Source organism: Myxocyprinus asiaticus, chromosome 33 (assembly GCF_019703515.2).
Source record: "Myxocyprinus asiaticus isolate MX2 ecotype Aquarium Trade chromosome 33, UBuf_Myxa_2, whole genome shotgun sequence".
NCBI classification, from domain to species: domain Eukaryota; kingdom Metazoa; phylum Chordata; class Actinopteri; order Cypriniformes; family Catostomidae; genus Myxocyprinus; species Myxocyprinus asiaticus.
In genome coordinates this window covers 24950737-24967626 of record NC_059376.1, presented here as the reverse complement: position 1 = coordinate 24967626, position 16890 = coordinate 24950737, and the positions used below count along the sequence as shown (strand labels likewise).

The 16890-nt window shown below is 41.0% G+C and overlaps 1 protein-coding gene across 1 annotated transcript; it reads right to left on the bottom strand.

Annotated features, from left to right (window-relative positions):
- Positions 1-6649: 6649 nt before the first annotated feature.
- Positions 6650-7189, bottom strand: LOC127424054 (uncharacterized). Its single transcript, XM_051668851.1, has one exon. The coding sequence runs from the start codon at positions 7187-7189 to the stop codon at positions 6650-6652; it is 540 nt and encodes a 179-aa protein (XP_051524811.1).
- Between the last annotated feature and the right edge of the window lie 9701 nt (positions 7190-16890).

Genomic DNA, 16890 nt, shown 5'->3' with positions numbered 1-16890 from the left:
ATGGTGCGTGGAGTCCAGCGTTCTGAAATATTTGGTTTCTGAAATTTCCAGTTGCACTGGGTGGAGCATTCATGAATATTCATGAGTTTCCTGTTTCGTGTTAAAATGACACTGAAAATACACAATCTAGAAATTGTTGTGAAAAGATGAACAGTTAAGCTTAACTTCATTTGATGCTGAAACATAATTACCTATCAGAAAACATAGTTTAGAATAATTGTAATCCAAGCAGGTACTAATATTTTCAGTGTCGCTTTAATACAAAATGGGAAACTCATGAATATTCATGTATGCTCCGCCCAGTGCAAACAAAAATCTCAGAAACAGAATATTTCAGAACACCGGCTTCCACAATGGTGAATTTCTCTGTAATTCCAAGTTATCCTCATATATTTTTAGCGCCGGGAATCCTCGATTAGGGGTTTCACCATCTTGTATCACTTTTCAGCAGTATCGTTGATTTACAGCGCTGAATATTGCACCAGACGCTTTCAACGGAGAAAAGTTGCACTCAACACTTCAATACAATTTGGAATCAATTTGATATCTAATATAGTGAACATTTACAGTGAAGCATATGGAAACTCAGTTTCTCCAGATGAATCCTTCACTCTACTTGTGATCAAGTGCTCATTTGCGGCCTCTAAAGCGGGAGGTGAATTCGAGTAAGGCTTAATAGGCCTTTTTCACACTTCCACATTTCTTGCTTCCGGGGGTGTCCCTCACAGGTTAAACTTACTTCCGGTATCAACAACAGCTATTGAAACGTAAGCAAGATCTGCTGAAATCACAGTCTTCATACAAATTAAATAGCGTGTAAATGTTTGCTCTGACTTTATGTGACTACAGAGAGCTCTAATTAACATTCTGACAACTTTAAGGAAGGCATAATGCAACTGAATCCAGCATATTCACTAATATTCAAGCTGCTACTGGTCTTAGACTACACCAGCAATAAATAACTATAATAATAAGATTATAAACATCATTATTCTCTGTATCTGTTTGGGTCCGCTCTACATTATTGCAAGTAAAACAGCATGTGTGCGGAGAAAATCATCAGCAGCCAGCCCCACTCTCTCACACACCTGTGCAGCTCCAGAATGAGAAGCAGGCTGGGAAAATCACGTCTGCTTGCACCATGGACACTTTTATAAATAGAGACACTTCTGTCATCTCTCTGTCTGATATTTCATCTCATTCACATGCTCCTGACATCATCATAAAACTGTGTGTGAAGTTAATGTTTGACATTTGGGATAATATTAATTAAACTGTGCATTTAACAATTAAGCCAAACCAACTAAGATATACATCTGTCTTTTACATAGCACACGGTTCAAATTTTAAAATACGATTTTTTTTTTCATAGTAATTTTATTATCCCTATAAATAAAAGATTGGAACCATGGCTGTGAAATTTTCAGAAAAATACCCTTTTTGTGAGACGAGGCTGTTTTTTTTCTTGAGACTGTTTTTAATCATTTTTGAGAAGTGTATGTAGCTAATGTTCTTTCTATGTAAATCCGTGCTGTAATATTCGATGTAGTGTTTACTCCACTTTGCACATGTTAATATTGTTATAATCAGTATAAAATGCATTGTTTATTGCACAGTTCCTTATTGCTCTCTGCTGCTCTGTTACTGGGATGGTGGGGTTAATGTACATTGTGTATATAATATATAGAATTTCTGAAAATAGTTAAATAAATTTGACAGGATGACTTTGTTTCATTAGTTTGATTATTTATACATTTAAACTGCATTTAACATTTTTGGGAGTTTAATACGAGGTTCAGTGTGATATAGTGAATTTTATTTGTATTTTTGCATCTGTGCTGAGAGTATATCAAGCTTTTTAAAATAAATTTTTCGTGATACGGTGATGCGAGGATTCTCTTTTATGCTAATGAGATAGGAACTAGTGAAGAACCCAGACCAGTGCTTCATTTGAGCATATAAACTCAAAAGAGACTGCAGCCTGAGTAGCCAAATCAGTTGGGAAAAGATGATAAATATTTTCTGTGTACATTATATTGTGACTTGTTGGAAAACAGACCATACAGAAGAGGTAAGAAGCGTTATTCGAGGCAGATGTATACAAAGTAATAGCCGCAAAGCCGTAGCGGAAGTAGCTTTACCCTGCGGTGACATAGTTTCTGATTCATGTGGAAAAAGTCTAATGACTACGCTCCTCTGTGTCCAGTGGCGAAAAAGAGCGTTTCACCTAGCGCGATGTGAGAACATGGCGGAGGGGTGTAGCTTAATCTAATTTCATCTACACTCTAGTTTCCTGTTTGATGACATTCATTTCAAAAGTCACTGTCATTGGTTCTCAACATCAGTTTTGATAATGGAAACAGAATATGTTAATTTTCATTAATATAGTTCTAGTGTTATCATTCATTTTTCCCTTTTTTCTTTCAGTTTAATTTAGCTTACTCCCTAGTAACCTAGGTTACATAACACTACACTTACAGGAAGACAGAGCAGAAAGGGAGAGTGTGTGCATGTGTGTATGGTTGTTGAGACACAATGGTCTTCTCTTTGAAAGTGGTCCTGACAGACTCTGAGTCCATCCTGATGAGGAGATTAAAGGTCCCAAATTCAATAAATGCTCAACACACACACACACTCTTCTCTGTCAGACAGATACGCTCACTGACACATAATTAAGATAAGTGGACAGGGACATTATTGCAGCCCCACAGAAACAGACAGGGGAGAGGAGGAAATTAACCCCTGTGTGTGAAACGGAGAGGGAGAGGGAGATCACTGGGCTAAAAAGAGAAAGGTATATTGACCTTTGAAACAGTGTGTGTGTAATTGAATACTAATAAAAAAAAAGCATGCAAGAGGGTTTCTGTCTGACATTGATAAAACGGCTTCTCATGACTCAAAAACATATTTCAGTGATAATGAATAATAATGGATGACATTTTATTTAAGGAAAACTCTTGGCAGGAGTGTTCTGCCCAACTGCCCAGTGTCTACATTCATCTCCATAATTTACCAGTGTTATTTGATTAAGGCTATGTGTGTGCATGTGTGGGTCAGGTTTTGCCTACAGTGTCGGGACATTTTGTATACTAAAGCAATAAACCACAAGAGGCCATACTGTAATTTCACCATGGGTAAGGGGCTTTTTTTAGGCATGATGCAGTGCATAAAACCGTGCTTAAAATCAAGTCAAGTAATTTTTATTTGTATAGCACTTTTCACAACACACATAATTTCAAAGCAGCTTTACAGAAAATTATGCTGTAATAGAAAATTATGCTGTAATGTCTATATTGTCTTAAAGATCCCATTGTGCAGTTTAAATGAAAAGCGTGGTTGAAAATAATACTTTAAAAATGATTTTTCTTTAGGCCTCCAGTGAGCAAGCCAAAGGCGACTGTGGAACCCAACACACCATAAGACGTTAATGGAGAAAAGAAAAAAAGAAAAATCCTTGGGAGAAACCAGGCTCAGCTGGGGGAGCCAATTCCCCTCTGGCAATACAACATGAAGTTAGTGACAATATTTGTTATCTATGTTTAAAATGAGTAATGTATTATTTGAGTAAACTGAGTAGGTGTTGGTGAGAAATATTTAAAATGAATGGATACTGACTGAACTGTAAGATTATTGATTAAGTGTCTTTGAAGTCCATCCCGAATTTACCTCTTTTCATTTGGCTGATGGCTTTAGTTGGCATTATTTATTGTCTAGGTATTGCATTTTATAATGAGAGTGTAGTCCATCCTATGACCAAGATGATGTTGTATGGCTGGAGTTGGCAGTAGTTCATCCTCAGTGAATTCCATTGCAATAGGCTGAAATGATGCAGACAATGATCATTAAAGTGCCCCTCACTGTCTGAAAATCATTGTAATGCACAGACTTGTGTGGCTTGTTGCTGTATTGCTGTAAGAATTTTTCAGGTAACCTAAAAATGTGGTAACATCCAGTTTTATTCATCAAAAATGTTCTTTACCTGACTACATCAACCTGACAAATTAAGTTATACCAGCGAAAGTATGTTTTTATTGGTTAGATCATGTAGAAATAGATCCTTGGGGAAACCACTTTTTTAAGTGTAGTATAGTTAATAAGCGATGTTGCAACTTGGCGCATTACAGGGATAGTTCACCCAAAAATGAAAATTCTCTCATTTACTCACCCTCATGAAATCCCAAATGTGTATGACTTTCTTTCTTCTGCAGAACACAAACAAAGATTTTTAGAGGAGTATCTCAGCTCTGTAGGCCCTTACAATGCCAATTATTGGTGACCAGACCTTTGAAGCTGCAAAAATCACATTATGGCAGCATAAAAGTAAGACTCCAGTGGTTAAATCCATATCTTCAGAAGAGATATGATAGGGTGGGTGAGAAACAGATCAATATTTAACTCTTTTTCTTTTACTATAAATCTTCACTTTCGCATTCTGAAATGACCTTCAAAGGTTTGGTCACAATTCACTTGCTGTCACAGATACCCAGACTCGAAGATGATGTTGAACCCAGTGGCAGGTGTTTATTGAAACAAACAAAACAACAACAGTGATTAACTGGTGTGTTATAGAATAACAAACACAGTGAGGATGTGGATAACAGTGACCTTGGGAATCGTAGGAGTAGTGAAGGAGAGGAATCAGGAAGAGATTGCACAGGAATGTCTTCGGAGAGGCTTTCAGCGATAACAGGTATGTGAGTCTGTATTCTGAATCGAGACCATATGATGAGTGGAAGGAGAATCGGGTTTTTATGTAGTGGAGCTGATTGATGCAGTGATGAGAGGCAGGTGCAGGTGATCAGTAATCAGGGGAGAGGGATGGTAGGATATTAGTGCTAGGAGTGTCAGGTAGATCCGTGACATTATCCCCCCTACACGGACCGCTCCAGAGGGACATGTTTCCCGACACCATGGACGACCACATCCGCGAGGAGCTGGATGGTCTAGGTGAGTATCGTGGAAGTTGGAAATTAGGGTGGGGTCCAGGATGTCGTCTCATGGTATCCATCTTTCTTCGGGACCGTAACCCTCCCAATCTACGAGGTACTCGAGACAACCCCTACGGCACTGGGAGTCCAGGATGTCTCTGACTGCATAGACCAGTCTGTCTTCCAGGAGTAGCAGCTGGGGGGGTGGGGTTGTCAGCAGGATCAGATTCTGAGGAGTGAGGAGTGAGGAGAGAGTGACGGGTGGTAAGGTTTCAGAAGAGAAACGTGGAAGGTAGGGTGGATATGATATTTGGGAGGGAGTTGGAGTAGGAGTTGGAAAGTGACAGGGTTAATTTGTCTGATGATGGTAAAGGGACAAATGTAACGGGGACTTTGCTTTTTGCATGGGAGGCGCAGCCTGATGTCCCTCGTAGAGAGCCATACCTTCTGCTGGGGATGGTAAGTGGGTGTAGAAGATCTCCGGGTATCAGCATGAAACATCTGGCGGCGCACAGCCTGTTGCAGGTGGTGGTGAGCCAAGTCCGAGACCCTCTCACTCTCTCTAAACCAATGGTCGACAGCTGGTACCTCTGATGGTTCTTCTGACCATGGGAAGAGAGGAGGCTGGTAGCTGAGTACATACTGGAAGGGTGTAAGGTTGGTGGAGGGCTGATGTAGGGAGTTCTGTGCGTACTCGGCCCAGGACAGGAAACGACTCCAACGGTTCTGGTGGTGATAGCAGAAGGTTCTGAGGAAACGGCTAATCTCCTGTATCTTCCTTTCTATCTGACTGTTACTCTGTGGATGGTAACCGGAAGATAGACTGATGGTTAATACTAAGTCTGAAAAGAAAGCCCTCCAGACTCTGGAGATGAACTGGGGGCCTCTGTCGGAGACAATATCCTCTGGGATTCCATAATTGCGGAAAATGTGATTAAAGAGGGTTTCAGCGGTTTCTAGGGTGGTGGGTAGTCCCTTGAGGGGAATCAACTTGCAGTCTTTGTAAGAGTGATCCACTGCCACCAAAACGCAAGTAAAACCCTCAGAGGATGGCAGATCTGTGATAAAATCGACCCCTAGGTGTGACCAGGATCGACGAGGAACGGCAGAGGAAGGAGATTGCCAGCCGGAAGTTGTCGTGGAGTTCGGGAGACAGCACATTCGGAACATCCTCGGACAAACTTTCGGATATCTCTGTCCATACATGGCCACCAGAACCGGTCCTGGATGAGTGAGCGGGTCCTATTGGTCCCAGGGTGGCCAGTGCCCAAGGAGGAGTGTACAGAGTCAATGAGAGTTAGCCGTTGGGAAGAGGGTATGTAGGTCTTATTGGCAGGACAGCCTGGTGGAGCTGGTTCAGTGGCGGCGGCTTCTGCAATGTTATTGTCCAGGGACCATTGGATTGGGCTTACAATGATGCGAGGTGGAAGAACGGTGTCCGATTCCTCGAGGGTTTCCTCTGGAGTGTAGAGACGGGAAAGGGCATCCGCCTTGATATTCTTGTCTCCAGGATGATAGGAGATGGTGAAGTTGAATTGCGTGAAGAAGAGAGCCCATCATGCCTGGCGGGTATTGAGACGATGAGCTTCCCGAAGATACTCAAGGTTTTTATGGTCCGTCAGTACCAGAAAGGGATGTTGGACCCTCTCCAGTCAATGCCGCCACTCTTCTAGAGCCAGTTTGATTGCCAAGAGCTCTCTGTTTCCGATATCGTAATTTTGCTATGCCGGGGAGAGCTTTTTGGAAAAGTAGGCACATGGATGGAGTCTGGATGGTTTCCCCTGCTGCTGCGAAAGGATTGCTCCTATGCCGTTAATAGAGGCATCTACCTCGACCACAAAAGGTCTGCTTGGATCAGAGTGGACGAGAAGTGGAGCTACAGTGAAGGCATCCTTTGGATGTTGAAAGGCGTAGGAAGACTCAGGGGCCCAGGATAGAGACTTAGGCTTGGACTTGAGAAGTGAGGTTAACGGTGCAGTGAGGGAGCTGTAGTTCCTGATAAACTGACGGTAGAAGTTGGTGAAACCCAAGAAGCGTTGGAGTTCTTTAATGGTGGTTGGAGTGGGCCAAGCTCGCACAGCTTCTTCCTTCCCTTCATCCATCCGGATGCTTACTGGACTGATGTTATATCCTAGGAACTGGAGGGATTTCTGGTGAAATGAACATTTCTCCACCTTGAGGTACAGGTGGTAGTCCCCCAACTTCTCCAACACAAGCTTGACATGCTGACAATGATCGGTCTCATTCCGGGAGTACACCATAATGTCTTCGATATAGATGTGACAAATCGATGGAGGTACTCGTGGAAAACACCTCATTCATGAAGCCCTGGAACACAGAGGGGGCATTGACCAGGCCATATAGCATCACCCTGTACTCGTAGTGGCCTGTAGGTGTTACAAAGGCAGTCTTCCATTCGTCTCCCCTCCAGATTCGAATGAGGTTTTAAGCGTTACGTAGGTCAAGCTTGATGAAAATAGTAACTCCTCTCAACAGTTCCAAAGCAGCTGGGATGAGGGGGAGCGGATACTGGAACTTAACAGTTATCTTGTTGAGGGAGCAGTAATCAATGCAGGGCCGTAGGCCTCCATCCTTCTTTGCTACAAAGAAACAGCTCAAAGCAGCAGGGGAAGTGAAAGGCCGGATGTAGCCCTGGGAAAGGGCCTCCTCGATGTATTCCTCCATGGCCTTTTGTTCTGGAATGGAGAGAGGGTATATTTTGCCACGGGGCACTGGCTCACCAGGGAGGTCTATTGCGCAGTCCAATGGTCGGTGAGGAGGTAATTGTGAGGCGCATGGGGGCAAAAGACACCCTGGAAGTGGGAGTAACAAGAAGGTCTCTCCACAGGATTGGAACTGGCTGGGCTCTCGATGATGGTAGTGTTGAGACTGAGAGAAAAAGATCCCTTGAATGAGTTCCGGGGTTTTGGAGTAGGTAGGTAGGGGAAACAGGTTGGAAAGCACTGTGATCCCCACTTCAGGATGTCACCGGTAGACCAGGAGATGATTGGGGAATGAAGTATGAACCAAGTACGCCCCAAGACTATGTCGGAGGTGGAATTCTCCAGAACCAATAATTTTATTTCTTCTTTGTGTAAGCATCCTATTTTAAGCTCGACTGGGCCTACAAAGTGATGGATGTAACCCCCACCTAGGGGTTTGCCGATTATTGTTTGGATCTTGAGGTTGGGGTCACATGGCCATCTTTGGAGTTTGAGCTGGTTGCAGAGTGTGTCTGAGATGAAGTTGCCGGCTGACCCTGAGTCGAGAAGTACGGGTACTGTGAAAGAAATATCAGAAGCAGTCAGCGTCACATTAGTTAACAAAGGAGAGGAACAGACCCTGGGAGTATGTATGTGACTCACCAATGGACATGGAAGATGAATGGGACACGCTGAGATGACATGTCCCTTACCACCACAGTACAGACACAACCGCTGGGTCAGCCAGCGTTGGTGCTCTGCTGATGACAGCCGGAACGCATCCATCTGCATTGCTTCGCTGTCTGGTTCTGGAGAGTGTGTTGTGGAGTGTTGCGAGGAAACAGGCGGGAACTGCAGGGCAGGTCTGCATTCTATTTGCCACTCTGTGCTGGATGAAGCGCTTGAGCCCCATGGTGTCATCGAAAGAAGAGAGATGCAACCGCAACCTTGGTTTGAGCCCTAGGTGGTAGGTGGTTAGAAGAGTGGGCTCATTCCATCCGCTGGAGGTGGCCAGGGTGCGGAATTTAAGGGCGTAATTGTTGATAGAACTCTCACCTTGACAGAGATTGTAGAGTTGTTCGTAGATGGATGAATCTCCAACCGGGCGTCCAAATACTTCTCTGATCCCAGAGAGGTTGGGCCCACTGCAGCGCTTGTCCAGTCAACAAAGAGATAATGTAAGCAAATTTAGCCCGCTCTGTGGGAAATCGTTGCGGCTGCATCTCTAGTGCGAGCGAACACTGGAGCAGGAAACCGCTGCAGTTCTCCGCTGATCCAGAGTATGGTGTTGGATTGACCAAGGGACTGGCAGAATAGACTGAAGGAGGAATTGCGGAAGTGCCGGAGGAGATCGGGGGTGCTGTGGGATTCATTGAATGAGTTAGTGCTCGCCGGAATGCATCAACCAGCCCCTGGAAGGGGTCCGGACCTGCTGGGTTGATGATTTTAGCCGGTCTGGTCTTCTGTCACAGATACCCAGACTCAAAGATGATGTTGAACCCGGTGGCAGGTGTTTATTGAAACAAACAAAACAACAACAGAGATTAACTGGCGTGTTATAGAATAACAAACACAGCGAGGATGTGGATAACAGTGACCTTGGGAATCGTAGGAGTAGTGAAGGAGAGGAATCAGGAAGAGATTGCACAGGAATGTCTTCGGAGAGGCTTTCAGCGATAACAGGTATGTGAGCCTGTATTCTGAATCGAGACCAGACGAAGAGTGGAAGGAGAATCGGGTTTTTATGTAGTGGAGCTGATTGATGCAGTGATGAGAGGCAGGTGCAAGTGATCAGTAATCAGGGGGGAGGGATGGTAGGATATTAGTGCTAGGAGTGTCAGGTAGATCCATGACAATTGCATTATAAGTACCTACAGTGCTATCTTCTAAAACATCTTTGTGTTCTACAGATCTGGGATAGCATGAGGGTAAATGATGAGAGAACTTTAATTTTTTGGGAGAACCATCCCTTTAATTTAGAATGTGTGGTAACAGGCGTTTGTTTATTTTAATTATAAAATGGCTTATAACATGACTCATCCAATCAAAATTTAGAGTCGGACTTTTACAACCTGAAATTACCTGCATGATGAGGACCAGACAATGGTCCCCACAAGGAAAGCGGCCTAATAAACATAATAATAATGTCTTAGTAAAGACATAAAATGCAGAAAGTGTTCTGTGAGGGTTAGGAAGTAGAAAATATCATTAGCTCAGTATAAACAATAGAAGTCAGTGAGTTTGTGTCCGCTTCTTCAACTGGGCAAAACTTACACCACCATTGGTGCTATAAGAGCAATGCATCATCAAACAGCTCTCATGTAATTCAGCATATCTTGAAGAGCACTTATTTACAATACAGGTATGTGACTAATTCAAGATTTAATATTGCACAGAACAGGATACAAGACCATAACCATGACAACTGCATCCTGAAGGCCATCTCATAACATCTCTTTATCACACCCATCATTATCTTGTTCTCTCAGTCCCATGTTTGTCTTCCTGCCTCTCTCTGGCCGTGTCCGGTGACCTGTCTGTACATCAGAGTGTGGGTGTGACGTGTTTTTGTGTTTTTGTCTCGGATGTCAGGCCATTGTTTAAAGTGCTATCTGTGGCCTCAGAGGTCTGCAATATTAACTACCACTCACCAGAGATGCAGGCTCTCCTCCATCCGTTTCTGTCTCTTTAACGGTATGGACAGAGAGAAATACTATTTTGTCTGTGAATAGCATAACTTTTTTTTTTTTATTAATTTCTGTTGAAGTTATATTTGGATGACATTTATTAATGTCATCAATATAAAGTTTATTGGCTCTTAAGCACTATAAAAAGGCACCATAAAAGTAGTCCATATGACTTGTGCACTATATTTCAAGTCATCTGAAGTTAGATGATTTCTTTGTGTGAGGAACAGACTGGAATTTCAGTCATTATTCACTGACAACCTTCAGTGAGCTGTTAACTCAAGAACTGCTGCAACTAGATGGATCACTGATTTAGTAAGCTGATCTTATGATCAAATCTGTCAAATTACATCTTTTGGGTTTGGAATAACATAGGGGTGAGACGGTGAGTAAATAATGGCATAGCTTTTTTTTCTACCCAATTTGGAATGCCCAATTCCTAATGCGCTCTAAGTCCTCGTGGAGGCGTTGTGACTCGCCTCAATCTGGGTGGCGGAGGAGGAATCTCAGTTGCCTCAACGTCTGAGATGTCAATCCGTGCATCTTATCACGTGGCTTGTTGAGCTTGTTACCGCGGAGACATAGTGGTATGTGTGGAGGCTTCACGCTATTCTCCGCGGCATCCACGCACAACTCACCACGTGCTCCACCGAGAGCGAGAACCACATTATAACGACCACGAGGAGGTTACCCCATGTGACTCTACCCTCCCTAGCAACTGGGCCAATTTGGATGCTTAGGAGACCTGGCTGGAGTCACTCAGCATGCCCTGGATTCGAACTCGCGACTCCAGGGGTGGTAGTCAGCATTTTTACTCGCTGAGCTACCCAGGCCCCAAAAGTGGCATAGCTTTAATTTTGGAGTGAACTATTCCTTTTAAATTAAGACCCCCCGAGACTTACAGCCGAATTCCAGATCCTGGCTTTATAAGAGAATATAATGAAAAAGGGGTGACACAGTCAGCTCTAGCGGCAAAGAGTGGACCTTTTCTCTGATTGAGAAAAATTGCACGTGAGGGCTCGTTAGCTAATGGAGGTTAGAGCAGGCTCATTAGTTTGGGCAGGTTAGTGAGGGCTACTTAGCTCACTCTATGGGGGGTTTCTCAAGTCTGTTGTCTAATTACTCCCCATTCATCTCTCCTTAACAGTTAATTAAATAATTAATGTTTGATAAAGGTGCGATGTCAGACTGATCTCTTCTGTGAAATATTAATTAGATCAGGAAAGTAATTTTCCTCACCCATGAGAGAAAGAAACAGAGCACTGGACAGAAATAGAGACAGAGAGAGAGAAAAAGAATGAGACAAAGAAAGAGAGAGATGCAGAGAAGGAACCGCATATTTGCCCTGAATTAGTTTCTGTGAGCGACTCTACATGCGTGACATACTGAACTGGGTTGCCACCCCTCCAGGATTTTCTGGGAAAATTTAAATTCCATTCCAGGACACAAAATATCCCCAAAATCTTCCTGGCACATTCACACATACGAGCACTTGTTTATTATGCACACTAGACAAGGAGAAGAATCGGATCAAATGCACTCTACTAAACTGCTCTATCATATAAATAATTAGGAAGTGTGATTAATTTTAGTGAATCAGTTAATTTGGATGGTTCATTTATATGAAGCTCTCCTTTCCTTTACCTCTTATATGAAGAATGGGGAAGTCTTGTTCAGATGATTCATGTAGATGAAACATATTCAAGGACGATTATCATGATCTTTTGAGACCAAAGATGCCTACTACTACTACTATTTCATGCAGAATTTTTGGGTAGATTTAACTGTGTTATTAATCAATTATATTCAAATATCTTTTTGATAATATATACAGTACAATAGAGTATGAAAAAATGCAGTGGAATAAAACTAAATTAACAGAATTAAAAAGATTAATTATTAACTTTTTAACACTGATTCTGAAGATTTGTTAAGCATAATTCTCTTCTACCACTTCAAAGTGCCCTTGAGAGACTTAAAATAACTAGAAGAAGCTGAAGTGTTACTTTTTTTTTTTAAATATTATTTCTGTTATTTCCTAACTAAAATGCTTAAAGGAATAGTTCACCCAAAAATGAACATTTGCTGATAATTTACTCACCCTCAGGCCATCCAAGATGTATCTGAGTTTCTTTCTTCATCAAAACAGAATTTAAGACTTTTAGGATTTAATTTCAGGCCTCCTCCTCTAAACAATGCAAGTGAATGTCCTCCATTTTTTGACGGTCCAAAATGCATATTTAGGGTGCATCAAAATAATCCACACAACTCCAGTCGACAAATAAAGTTCTTCTGAACCCAAACAATTTATTATTTTGAGAGACAAAACAATACTTACATCTCTGTGACGTGCTCTCATGAGAGGGACGACGTAAGCTCGTTGGTAAGGTCACGCGGAGGAGGAGTCAGGAAGCGCGTCATTGTTTACAAGAGAAACTTGTGCTGTTCACAGACCAAAACAGTCCAAAACAATTTCAAAACAATATAAAATAAAAATAAAAAAAATTTCCAAATAAAAAAAACAATGTAAACAATGACGCGCCTCCTGACTCCTCCTCCACGTGATGCGTGACCTTACCAACGAGCTTACGTCATCCCTCTCATGAGCGCACATCACAGAGATGTACAGAAGCAAACATTTGTAGTTAAAAAGTATATAAGTATTGTTTTGTTTCTCAAAATAATCAATCGTTTGGTATCAGAAGAACTTTATTTGTCGACTGGAGTTGTGTGGATTATTTTGATGCACCCTAAATATGCATTTTGGACCGTCAAAAAATGGAGGACATTCACTTGTTTAGAGGAGGAGGCCTGAAATGAAATCCTGAAAGTCTTAAATTCTGTTTTGATGAAGAAAGAAACTCAGATACACCTTGGATGGCCTGAGGGTGAGTAAATTATCAGCAAATTTTCATTTTTGGGTGAACTATTTTAACTTAAGGACTAAAGGAACCCTACATGTTTAACCACCGTCAGACCTATAAGGGCACTGGGGCAACAAAGTGACCTAAAATCATTCAGTTTCAATGAGAGTTGGCAATATTAGGCAACCTAAGCAACAGCGACCGTCGGCGATGCAACAAAGTTACACAGATCTAAACTTTATGCAAATAAGTAGCAACGCAATGCAGTGACTACCAGTGGTAGTACAGACAGTGACCCGCCGCCTGATCCAGTTGGATAGAGGGGTTGAGCAGGAACACCTATTAGCGACCTACAGTACAGTGACTCGCTGACCTCCAGTGAATTAATAACACAAAAATTTATTTTTATTAACCTAAATATGTGCTTCATGTGGTAACATCTAAATGAACTGGTTTGACTTAAGTCAAAAATTGTAGCATCACTGAATCAGCCTGACTACACAACCAACAAAAGGTGAGAAAACAGACAGATGGGCATCTTAAGTTTTCATTGATCGGATAAGCGGTAGAACCATGTGTGAAAAAACAAAGAGAAGTGTTGCATCAACAGTCACCCTACCCTTCTGTTTCAAACACAGTCACTTACACACACACACACACACACACAAACACACACATACACACAATTGTTCTCTGGTTCTAGGAAAGGATAATGTCAGCAGGAAGTGGTGGCGAGGGCCTCAGATCAGTGTTCTCCTAATAACGGCACAGATCAGGACAAAGTACTTCCTCAGTGAACAGTTAACTCACACATACACAGTACTGAGAAAGCTAGAAGGTGTTCAGTCCTAATGATTGTGAAAGTTAAGATCATGAGTGTTGATTTGCAGTAAGTTGCAGTAAACTTGCTCTTGGTGGTGACTTGTGGAGATATCAAGGCAACAAATGACTGTGTAGCTATGTGAATGCCATTCAATCGCAATAGAAACGCAGCTCCATCCTCCCTAGTTCATGGCAACAGGCACCCTGAGAGGGTTATTAGATTAGCATAAAAGCTTCTTTAACAATAAAAAAGCATTTCTATTTCTATGATCTTTTCATTTCCCCAATGAAGTTATTGACAAACCAGACCATACATGGCCTTCTCACAGGGATATACACTACTTGAGTAATAACACTTCATTAAGACACTTCAAGGGTTAGTTCACCCAAAATCTAAATTCTCTCATGACTTACTCACCTTTAAACCATCCCAGATGTGTATGACTTTCCTTATTCAGCAGAACCGAAAGGAAGAATTTTATAAGCCCATTTCAGCTCTGTTTGTCCATAAAATGCAAGTAGATGGGAGCCATCAGGCTGCTGGCTGTTTGACGGTACACAAGGCATATTTAGGCAGCATACAAGTAATCTACATGACTACGATTTTTAAAAGTTAATAAAGTTTTAATTAGAGATTTATTTTTTACACAAACGTATCGATCCGGTTCATTAATTGATCGACTGGAGTCATGTGGAATACTCGTCAAACAGCCAGCAGCCTGATAGATCCCATTTACTTGCATTTTATGGACAAACAGAGCTGAAATGGGCTTATAAAATTCTTCCTTTCGGTTCTGCTGAACAGAAAAATTCATACACATCTGGGATGGCTTAAAGGTAAGTAAATCATGAGAGAATTTAGATTTTTGGGTGAAGTGAACTAACCCTTTAAGGTAAATGTTATTTTGGGGGATTTTACACTTTAAGTACTTTTGAAACAAAATATTTCTACTTTTACTAAATTATACTTTGAAGGAAAAATAATAATGTTTACTCCTACCAAATTAATTTAGACCTTCAAGGTACACAGTACATATTTCACTTGTCATCATGTCTTTTTTCTTTTGTCTTAATTAACATTATATTTTTATCTGTACTTAATTTTTATTTACCGTAAAATAGCCAATATTTTTAAATCACCACAATAAGAGTCTTTGTAAGCAAAGCAATGCTTTTAAATTATGTATTAACCATTGTCAAAAATAAACTTGACTTGAATGTGGTCGGTGATCAACTATACTTAAGTGTCAAACAACTATAAAAACACCTGCTGAATCTAACTTCTTTTTCTTTTCTTTTTTTTTTTTTACAATTTCAAATAACACATTTCACAATATAGCATTTAAAGGAATAGTTCACTCAAATATTAACACATTGTCATAACTTATTCTCATGTCGTTCCACACCCACATGAATTCTTTCTTGCACGAAACACAAAAAGGAGACGTTTCAACAAATATTTCCCCCCGTCATTTCAATACAATGGCAATGGCTAGTGCCTCAATTTAAAGCTTTTAAAAGGACCCAAAAGTATTATGAATGTAGTCCATACAATTTGTGGATCATATTCCAAGTCTTCTGAAGACAGATGGTTTAAATGTAAATAATTTTTCAGTGAAAATCTTAACGTACGTTGCAGAAGAGAAGTTCAGAAGATAAGCTTGTTCACAGTGGCAGAAATGGCATTATTTTTAGTGCTTAACAATGGAAGTTCTTGTGTGAACATGCCACTGTAAACAAGCTTGTCTTATACTTAAGTACAATTAAATGAAGAAACTTTTTTTTTACTTGAGGTTTTGGCTAGATACTTATCACTGAGTAAAATGTTGACACAGTGCCTCTTCTTTAACTTTAGTATAATTTTTCAGTAAATTTTAAACCCCTGCCTATCCTCTGTGTAAGTATTCTCTTATCTAGAAAGGAATTCAATAGTTCTTTCACATAGGACCGACACACTTTAAGGACTGAGTCACTACACGCACACAGGTTATAACAGAGAAAAAGAAAAAAAAACTATATTCAACACTATGGCCTGCCACAGTGATTTACTGTAAGATATATAAGGCTCAATCTCACACATGGCATTTGTGCCACACACACGTTTCTGAGGCTGTATCATGCTGCTCTGAGATACAGAAATCTGTTGTTTCTGAGTGAATCAACAACAGCACTGGGGTTCAAACCACATTTTCCCCAGGTATGCTAAACACAAAGTATGCTACACAACAGACACCATTCATTTTGTTTCATTGATTCTTTAAAAAGTTAATCCTCTTATGTGTTTGTGAGGTCAAAAGTTCCTGTTAGCTCAGCTTGGTGTGTGATGATAAATAAAATCCTGTAGTTTGAAGCTCCTGTGCAACAGTGAGAAAATTCACATGCACCTCTGATGTTCCGAACTTGCCAGGAAGTCCCTCGTGTCTGAATATCAGCTATAGAAGAAACCTAGAAGACATAAGAAGACTTGGATGTGCTGTTTATGGGAGTGTTTCTCCCAGTCAAGTCTTATTAGAGAATGTTTTCCTACATCTTAGCTAAAGTAAAAATCTTAGTCTTTTAGCTATGGCATAGTAGTTAGTGCACATTTTCCAGACACATTGATATTTTTGCCACACCTGACAATAGTTTGTGAATTAAGCCATATTTACACTGCAAAGGTGGCACAGAAGCTGCATCTTAAGTGGCAAAGGTGTATTTAAACAGACTCTTTAATGTTGCTCAGAGCAAGCATAAATCCATTTACACAGCAATTACAACTGCATAAATAATGTTATGTGTACAATGTTTTAAATATAAAATTATGATTATATAAATATGAAATTGGTCATATGGGAGAAATGGAAGAATTTTGAGCAGGCATAGAGCATGCTTAACTCTGTGTAATGAC

Excerpts from the sequence above, each read along its gene's own strand:
- LOC127424054 (XM_051668851.1), bottom strand. The coding sequence starts at position 7,189 with ATGGTGTACTCCCGGAATGAGACCGATCATTGTCAGCATGTCAAGCTT.